Source organism: Mesocricetus auratus, unplaced genomic scaffold, assembly GCF_017639785.1.
Source record: "Mesocricetus auratus isolate SY011 unplaced genomic scaffold, BCM_Maur_2.0 Super-Scaffold_100027, whole genome shotgun sequence".
NCBI classification, from domain to species: domain Eukaryota; kingdom Metazoa; phylum Chordata; class Mammalia; order Rodentia; family Cricetidae; genus Mesocricetus; species Mesocricetus auratus.
This window is the reverse complement of record NW_024429208.1, coordinates 21952147-21962047: the sequence shown is the minus strand read 5'-3', so window position 1 is coordinate 21962047 and position 9901 is coordinate 21952147. Positions and strand designations below refer to the sequence as shown.

General features: G+C 37.8%; 1 protein-coding gene across 1 annotated transcript in view; it reads right to left on the bottom strand.

The window, feature by feature from the left end:
* Positions 1-986: 986 nt before the first annotated feature.
* Positions 987-9901, bottom strand: part of Ddx50 (DExD-box helicase 50) — a 31543-nt gene continuing 22628 nt past the window's right edge. The window contains exons 13-15 of the mRNA XM_040732190.1: positions 5626-5760; positions 3762-3806; positions 987-1488 (exon numbers count right to left, since the gene is read on the bottom strand). Of these exons, the coding sequence (XP_040588124.1) occupies positions 1210-1488; positions 3762-3806; positions 5626-5760 (459 nt within the window). The 3' untranslated portion in view covers positions 987-1209. The remainder of the gene's footprint in view (positions 1489-3761; positions 3807-5625; positions 5761-9901) is intronic.

Genomic DNA, 9901 nt, shown 5'->3' with positions numbered 1-9901 from the left:
GGTATACACACCGGCAACACGTACAGTATTAATAATACAAAACTAATCATTTCTGACCCAAAAAGCTTTGTAATGTTCTTCCCATTGTACTCAGTCAAAAAGGAACTCCGTAACAATAAAGATAAGGCTTTTAACATCCGATAATCTTAAATATTCAATCTTTTTTCTTCTTCCTGCCCTTAGCCTACAATATAAAAACCACACTAAACTGTGTTTCTTGAGACTTACTCTCTGGATTCCTGTATATGTTGTTCTCTCTGCCTGAAAACCAGTTTTCAAAAGTCATCTGGCTGGTGATAGTGACCACAAGCAACTCTAGATTACAAAAAATCTTCAAAAACAAAAATAACTCAAAAACAAAACACAACTAACTGTACTCCACTTCCCCTCTCTCTCTATATATATATGATGGGTAAGATTTTCTTCTAAAGTCTTCCTGAATCTTAAAACTAAGTAGGTACACCCTAGTCCTGTATTCCACGCCTGCTTTAGTCTTGGTCTTTATTCATTCATGTTTATTATAACTGGCTGATGGCTAGACAGTGAGTTTTATCAAACTAGTGACGATTCCATTTATAAATGTGTGCTCTAGTGATTATCAGAGAGTAGATAAACAGACATTTGATAAATGATTGATAAATAAAGGAGTGTACATTGCCTATCTACCTAAATGTGTCTATTAAGTTAAACTGGTACATTTCACCAAACATGTCACCAGTTAACAGCCCTTACTGTGGAAAGGGTTTTATCTTATCACATGAGCTATGAATGAATGACCACACTTCATAGTGCACACCTTTTATCCCAGCACTTGGGAGGCAGAAGCAGGCAGATCTTAGTTTGAGGCCAGACTGATCTACAGAGTGAGTTCCAGGATAGCCAGGGCTACACAGAGAAATCCTGTATTAAAAAACTAAAAACCTAAAGAGTACCACATCATACAAGAAATTTTAAAAGATTACATTGAGAAAATTCTTAACACGGAATGAAAACAGACAATAAAAGGGGCTTTTTTTAATTCAAAGGTATAGCTGGGTAAGTAGATTTGTTTACAACCATTCTTGTGAAATACTTTTTAAAAAAATACGACCAACTTCTTTGCAAATTACAGACAAATACCTCAACTATGATGACCTAATTTTTGGTGAGTAATATACATGATTAGACAGATATAGGCAAGCTCACACTGGAAGATTAAGGATCAAACACTTAGTCAAAACTCCGTTTATGGCCCCCACTTCTTGATCGATTTCTGTTCCCATTTCGTCTTCTACCATCTTGTCGACTTCCTGACCGACTCCCCTGTCGACTCTGTCTACCTGATCGGCCACCAGATCGACCACCAGACCGGCCTGAACGGCCAGACCTGCCGCCTGACCAGCTACCCCTCTGTCTGGGATTAGAAGATGTGTTTCCATCATAATATTCTTCAATTTCTGGTAATTTGGCTGGCACTGAGAGTATCCAGTCTGAATCATGCCACTCTGCCTGTTAAAGGAATATATAGGATTAATAGAAATGCAAAATAAAACACATAAACAAGTGAGTTTTAGCTAAAAGATGAAGGGCATTTTTCCCTTAAAGTGTCAAGAACAATGAAAACCAGAAAATAAGCAAAACAGTAACATATTTAAATTTTAATCTCAAAATAAATGTTCTGCCATTTCTCAGCCTTCTGGCTAAGATCAAGTATAGAGAAACCATCAGACCGTTTTCAAGATTCTAAATCCCTACTCATAACAGTTATGTTTTCTAAAAGACAGGATCTTTTTCTCAGGATAAAGACGCAGACCATTAATAAGCAGTGAAGTATTATAAGCAATTATATCAATATGATCACAAGTAAAACAAGATATGAGGCGATGAGGGAACATCTAAGTTCAAGGACTTGTCTAGGCTACTACTGAGTTAACTCAAGGGCAGCATAAGCAAGTTAGTGAGACCCTGTCTCCCAACAAAAAGGGGAAAAGGGGACTAGAGCACTTGCCTAGCATTTATGAGAGTCTTGAGTTCAATTCCCATTACCACCACCCCCAAAAGGATCCACAATATTTCTTTAAACTTTGAATACATTTTCTTTTTTACTTTTATGTATGTGGATGTTTTGTCTGGATGTATTTGTGTGGGTAGGCATGTACACGGAGGTCAAATGACAACTGTGAGGAGTTGGTTCTCTTCTTTCACCTTTATGTGGGTACCAGAGGTTGAAGTCACATTAAGCATCTTTCATCTTTCACCATTAGGCCATCTCACTGGTTCCTGGTATCCACGATATTTTAAAGACTTCAAAGAGTCAGGACTGCTGAGATGTCTCAGTGGGTAAAGGTGCTTGTTATCAACACTGATGACTTATCTCTGCCTGGGAACCAATGGCAGGAGAGACCCAACTCCCACAAGTTGTCCTTTGAATTCATGTACATTCCACAGGGTGCACATGCCCTAACCTACACATCAATCAATGTAATAAACAGCAGAATCCCATTATTTCAAAATAGGTATATGAATAAACTATACGTGGCGCATACAAATATCAAGTTTGAGTTACATATTAAGTTCCAAGTTGGCTTGGGCTAGATACCAGGACTTTTGTTGCAGTACTACCTCCCCAAAATGTACATAAAAGCAAAGGCACAGAAAACAAAATTCTTTACTATAAGAATCTAGTGGGTCCAAAGCCACAAAAAAACAAAAACAAAAAACAAAAAACAAAACAAAAAAAGAATCTAATGGGGTGGGCAGTGATGGTCCACACCTTTAATCCCAGCACTTGGAAGGCAGAAACAGGCAGATCTCTGAGTTTGAGGCCAGCCTGGTGGTCTACAGATCAAGTTCTAAGATAGACAGGGCTATACAGAGAAACCTTGTCTAAGAAAAAAAAAATACAGTAAGGGAAGTTAGGTGTTAATCTATCGTGTGTAAGATCCTAGCTTCCAATCTAAGAATAGCAAAGAAAGATAATCAAAAAACAAAAGGGAAAATTTAAATAGAATATATAGAAGGAATTATAATATTATGACTATGTTTAAATCCCTAACATTTAAATATGTAGGAATAGTTAAGATTGAAATGACAAGTGGGCTGGAGAACTGTCTCAGCGATTAAGAGCACTGACTACTTCTCCAGAGGACCTGGGTTCAATTCCCAGCACCTACATGACAGTTCACAACTGGATGTAACTCCAATTCTAGAGATCTGGCATCCTCACATAAATATGCAGATCAAACACCAATGTACATAAAATAAAAATACAGCTTAAAAAAGATTGAAATGACAAAATGCCTGGAGTTTGTCTACTGTAACAGTAGAAATGAACAGAAAGGATTTGATATAAAACTGTCTACAAGATTATCAAACTGTTATGCACCTACTGTAACTCATTAAACACATTTTTAAAGTTTTTTTGTTTTTGTTTTTTTAATGTGTGAGAGTGTCTTGCCTACATTTCTATGTGTACAGCACCTGTGGTGGTCAGAAGGCATCAGATTCCCTGGTTATATGAACCCTCTTGTGGATGCTAGGAATGGAACCTGGGTCCTCTGTAAGGGGTGCAAGTGGTCTTAACCACTGAGATACCTCTGTAGCCCCAATTATTATTTACATTTGAAATTACCCATAATAAATTTTTAGTTATGGGACAGGCAACATTTCATATTAAGGACTTTCTTAATTAATTGAGGCATGATAAATGACACTAAGTTTCTCAAAGCAGTCTTTTAAAGAAACATACTCAACTATTTAATAGATAAAAACAATTTAAATACCTGAAGTCTTTCTGATTCACTTGTAGGAACATCAAAGCAAACACCCTAAAAGCAAAATAAAGATTCTTATATAGATAACATGAATTAATTTTTACTAATTAATATTTGTTGCATTTTGCTTTAAAAAAACATGTATTCCATGACTATTCACAGGATCAAAACAGGTGAAAATAAGCATTGATTGTATGTAGTACGTACAATACTTTCTAATCTGAGGTATAACTAAGTATAACTAGTAAGACTCTGAAGTACCTAGTATATTCTCTAGAAGAATTTTTGTAGACACTGTAATTGTCCCGTGTCTCTTACAAAATGGTCTTTTTAGCTAGGCAGTGGTGGCACAAGCCTTTAATCCCAGCATTTCAGAGGAAGTGGCAGATGGATCTCTAGTTCCACAACAGCCAGGGCTACATAGAAAAACCCTGCCTCAAAGAAAAAAGACAGAGAGAAAAAAAGGAGTCCTTTTCATAATTTTCTTTAAAACATTAGTGAGAAGCTAGGAACATAGGTCTGACATATGGTACTTGCTTATCACATACAAGTCAGTGAGTCAAACCCTAACACTGCAAAAGACTAAAATTCTTAAAAGTTAAAATTTGGAGCAGTAAGTTTTTCTCTCATAGTTTTAAAGTTTTCTTTGCAACCCTGGTGACCATTAGTTAAAATTAATACTCAATAACCAGTTTGGACTAGGGGTCTTGTTTTAATTTTCTTCCCCTCCACTGTTTTAGTTTTTTGGGTGAATTCAATTCTTTATTGAAGGTAACACTAAACTTTGAGACATTAATTCATTCTTTGTTTTTTTTCATTCTTCCTTCCTTTCTTTCTTTTGGTTTTTCAACAAAGGGTTTCTCTATGTAGCCCCCCAGTTGTCCCAAAACTAGCTCTGTTGACCAGGCTGGCCTCCAACTCAGAGATCCATCTGCTTCTGCCTCCTGAGTGCTGGGATTACAGGTGTATGCTGCCATTGCCTGGTTGAGACAGGGTCTTTGTGTAGTTCTGGAAGTTTTAGAACTAGCTCTGTAGACCAGGGTGGCCTACAACTCAACAAGATTCGCCTACAATGTCTATGTAGATATGCTAGATAAGTAGTGAGTTCTAAGATTAAGCTTTAAGCTGAGCGTGGTGGTACATAACAGAGGCAGAGGCAGGTAGATTTCTGTGAGCCAGCTTGGTCTACATAGCAAGTTCAGAGAGAGCCTGTCCCCCCCCCCAAAAAAAAAGAACCTCAGTACTTGGAAAGCAGAATGAAGAGGAGCAAGGTTTCAAGGCTAGCCTGGGCAACTATGAAATATGGTCTCAAAGAAAAATATCATAAAATATCATATTATTACTCTCATTAGCAACCAATAGCAGACAACAACAAAATAGTTCACATACTCTAAATTATAAGAGCAGAGTTGTTCAACTGTTACATATGGAAATTAATCAAAAAGCAGGGCAGTGGTGGTGAAAGCCTTTAATCCCAGCACTCAGGAGGCAGGGGGATCTCTGTGAGTCCGACCAGCCTGGTCGACAAGAGCTAGTTCCAGGACAGAATCCAAAGCTACAGAGAAACCCTATCTCAAAAAACCAATAAATAAAAAATAAAAATAAACAAACACACAACCACACTGTTACTGATAAACTATACCAATAAATTAGATCACTTAAGTCTGAGACAGGTGTGGTGTCACCTACTTACAATCCCAACATTCAGGGGAGAATCCGGAGATCAAGACCAGCCTGGACTACATTAAGGATACCTTGTCTGAAAATAATAGTCAAACAAAACTCTTAAGGAATATAGAATCCCAAATCTTTGAACTTTGTATAGATTTTATTAGTAACTGGTTAAAATGCTTATTTATCTAGAAAAACCTACCATATTTCCTTTTAGGAGGCACATTCTGGTTACTTGAGACACAGCATTATTACTCAGCTTTCTGTTAAGCTCTTTCCAAGCACAGCTGACATCCTGTATTTCTTCTGGGCTTTCCAGAGTCATGGTCACAAACCCCTTTAGAAATAAAAGTTTATTAGGTTTGAGAGAAATTCAGCAACAGGAGAATGAAGTTTGAAGTCCATGATGTTCCTGCATTAATTACAAAGTTTCCATGTGGTACTCCAACAGTGTAACATGGCCACTAAAAACTCACTTCTCTCAAACAGTATTAGAAGGCTGTTTACACATCACTGAAAGCACCACTCCATACACTGCTCTGACAGACCACATAGAGACTATGTTCTACATGTTACAAGACAGAATTAGACCAGAGCATCACAGGAAGACTTGGGGAGGAAAGTAGTGAAGAAATAAGAAAATGTTTAAAAGTCATTTACTTAACAGTGGAAAAAAAAGACATCAAAAGCTTCAAACGTTTGGAGGACTACCACATAAAAATTACTTGTTCCAGGAAGCTTCATTGGCAGGAAAAGAATAAACATGAAGACACAAGGAAATATTACCTAGCAAATACTTAGTGACTATCTCCTATAGTGTAGTCCATACCAAGAGCTAAAGATTTAGTAACAAGGGCTGGAGAGATAGCTTAGCAATTAGGGACACAGACTGCTCTTCCAAAGGACCCAGGTTCAATTCCCAGCACCCATACGGCAGCTTATAACTGTCAGTAATTTCTGTGTAGGGGACCCAACACCCTCACACAAGCAAAACACCACTGCACATAAAATAGAAAGATTTAATAACAAACAGACCTTTCTCTCATAGACATAACTTTCTCATGTGTGTGGGAAGGGGGCGGAGACGCTGACAAAGCATATGAAATGTCAGTGATATATATCATAAAGGATAACAAAGCAGAGCTGGGGAATGTAAAAAAGTAAAGAGAGGACCAGAGTGATCTGGAAAGATTTTTCCAGTATGATATTTGAGCAGAGGCCAAAATAAAAGAGGAATCCTCAAAGCTGTAAGTGGAAGGGGACTGAGAAAATGAGTAAGCCTGAAAGTCTTTGCAGGAGTGGGTTAAGGTAGAAGTAACTCAAATAGATCCAGACAGTTAGGAAAGTCAAGAGAGTGATGAAAAATGAAGTCACACAGGTAGCAAGCAGAATACCCTATAGGACACACATTATTGGGACATTCATGATAAAGACTTCAGAGCTAGAGATGGCTCTGTGGTTAAGAGTACTGGTTGTTCTTCCATGAGGACTCTGGTTCAATTCCCAGTACTCAGAAGGTGGCTAAAAATCAGACAGTGGTAACAACAGTCCCAGGGAAGGCACCAGATACACATGGTACACATACAAATATTCAAGTAAGACTGGGCAGTGGGGGCAAACACCTTTAATCCCAGTACTTGGAAGGCAAAGACAGGTGACTCTCTCTGAGTTTTGGTCTACAGATGGTCTACAGAGAGAGTTCTAGGATAGGCTCCAAAGCTACAGAGAAAAACCCTGTCTCGAAAAACCAAACGAACAAACAAAACAAAATATTCAGGTTAAAAACTCTTAGACATAATATTGAAAAAAAAATTAAGACTTCAAATATGGTTTAATCCATAAGAGAAATTTCAAGTCATTAGTACCTTTTCCCCAAGATATTTAATTAAATAGATGATCTATCTACTAGAAGATTCTTGGTTAGACTAGCCTCAGACTTGCAACATTCTCCTGCCTCTGCTTCCCAAGTGCTGTGATTGTAGACATGGACACCTCTATGGCCAACCCAAGAATTCTTTGATGGGACAAGGATTAGCAGTAAGTGACCTATGAAGTACCTCAATACTTTTTTTTAAAGTACAGTTTAAAATTTATTTAAGAGGCTGAAGCAAGAGAATTGTTGTGACTTCAATGCCAACATGGATATATAGCAAGGTCTTGTCTCTAGAAAATAAAGCATCCAGGTAGGTGTGTGGTGATGTATGCCTAAACAGGGAATCACTGTGAATTCTAGGCCGGCCAGAGGTACACAGTGAGAGTCTGTCTCAAGAATAAATAAAATACCTACTGAGTAGCTGGGCGGTGGTGGCGCACGCCTTTAATCCCAGCACTCGAGAGGCAGAGGCAGAGGCAGAGGCAGGCGGATCTCGGTGAGTTTGAGACCAGCCTGGTCTATAAGAGCTAGTTCCAGGACAGTCTCCAAAGCCACAGAGAAACCCTGTCTCGAAAAACCAAAAAACAAAAAACAAAAAACAACAACAACAACAAAAAAACCTACTGAGTATTTTTTTGTTTGTTTTTAGAGACAGGTTTTCAATATGAAGCCCTGACTAGCCTAAAACCTTTATGTTCGATAGGCTAGTCTCAGATTTTTGAGTCTACTGTCTCTGTTTCCCAGGTGCTGGGATTACAAATATGAGCTATCACTTCTGGCTTGTTTGGTTTTGAGACAAGTTTAGCTATGTATGTAGCTCAGCCTAGTAACCTCCTGAATGATGAAATTATAGTCATGCCCAATATTTCTGACTAAATATTATTTTATAAAGTATCTGACCAGTTTCTAAGGCTTCTCTATGTGCTCAGTGTTAAAGGATCACCTTAGAGATTACAATTCAGAGAGTAAAATATACTTTTAAAATGGGTTTACATGACAATTGGTATGTATCCCTCACTCTCTTGTTCCTTCTCAAAACTCACCCCCCACACACACATACACACTCATATCCCACCAAGTAACAAAGCTCTGAGTCACTTGCATCAAATGGCTCTGGTAAGACACCTGACACTAACCTGCAAGCAGGCCACAGGCGTGCTACACAGAATCTCAGAAACATAGACACCCCTACACATATAAAGGCAACCGTTATTTTGTCCTTACAAAATCCACTTTGTGGTTCCATGGCAACGAACAAGATGAAAAATGAAAAAGTTTCACTTGGCTCCATACAGTACAAAGTGATGATTGTCTTTTCTTTCCAGAATTCTTACAGACACTTTTGGTACGATAAATAAGAACTAAATTCCCAGAGGTCAGGATGGAGGGGTAGGGAAGTCACAATTCACATGTGACTTAAGATTCTGCCAGGCTGTGTTGAACAATGGTAGTGCATGTCTTTAATCCCAGCATTTAGGAGGCAGAGGCAGACAGATCTCTGTGAGTTCAAGACTTGCATGGCCTACAGAACATGTTCCAGGACAGGCTCCAAAGCTACATACAGAAACTCTGTCTCAAAAGGAAAAGAAAAAACAAAACAAAAACTGCCAGGCTGGCTAACTGATGAAATGGAATATTACACATCCAGAACAAAATTATCTTTAGGATTTTTTACTTCCCCCTTAAAAAAATCCTAGTAAACATTTAAAACCTATTCCTATATCTCACCTAACAGCCTTTCAACTGCCAGGTAAAACAAAACAAAAAACAAAATAAACAAAAAATCTTTACAATCTTAACAGACCAGTAACTTCTACAAATCCAAAACCTAAGAATGTTATTATGTAACATTCAAGATCTAAGATTTTCCCACCTGATGTAACCTATCCACCTGATGCCCACACCAATGTGCATAGTCAATTCTCCAATTAGTAACTTTTAGTTCTGTGACTATGAAAGCACATGTAATTACTTCCATGGTGGCACCCATCCTTCACAGCGACCTAAATCCAAATTCATGGTAACACATATATAGCTAAAAATCAAACTATCTCATACTCCCTTTATAGTGAGAGCTATGTTTTGAATGGACAGAAGCAAATCTAAACATAGGCATTAAATGGCTGATATGTAATCATCTTTATAAGCAGATTAGACTGCGATACTGTGACTAAGTACAGTATCATTATTTTTAGAGAAACAAGTTGAAACTCGGGAGGCAGAGGCAAGTGGATCTCTGTGAGTTGGAGACCAGCCTGGTCTACACAGTGAGTTCCAAGACAATACAGAGAAACCCGGTCTTGAAGAAATAAAAAAAAAAAAAGGAAAAATGTACATATGAACATAAAGTATATGTTACACAATATTAACAGTTGTTGAATTAAGGTGGATGGTAAATTACATTTATTGTACTAGTCTTTCCTCCCAAATGCTGGGATCGGAGGCATGAATATAAGATGAGAAGAGGAAGATTTTTCTAGACAGAAAAAGGAAAAAAAACACAAGAACAAAACCTTAATATGCTAAAGGAATCAAGTGCAGTGTTTCACAAATGTACTGTACAACTGTTATGACTCAGTTTTAACCTTCTCTAGCCAAATACACT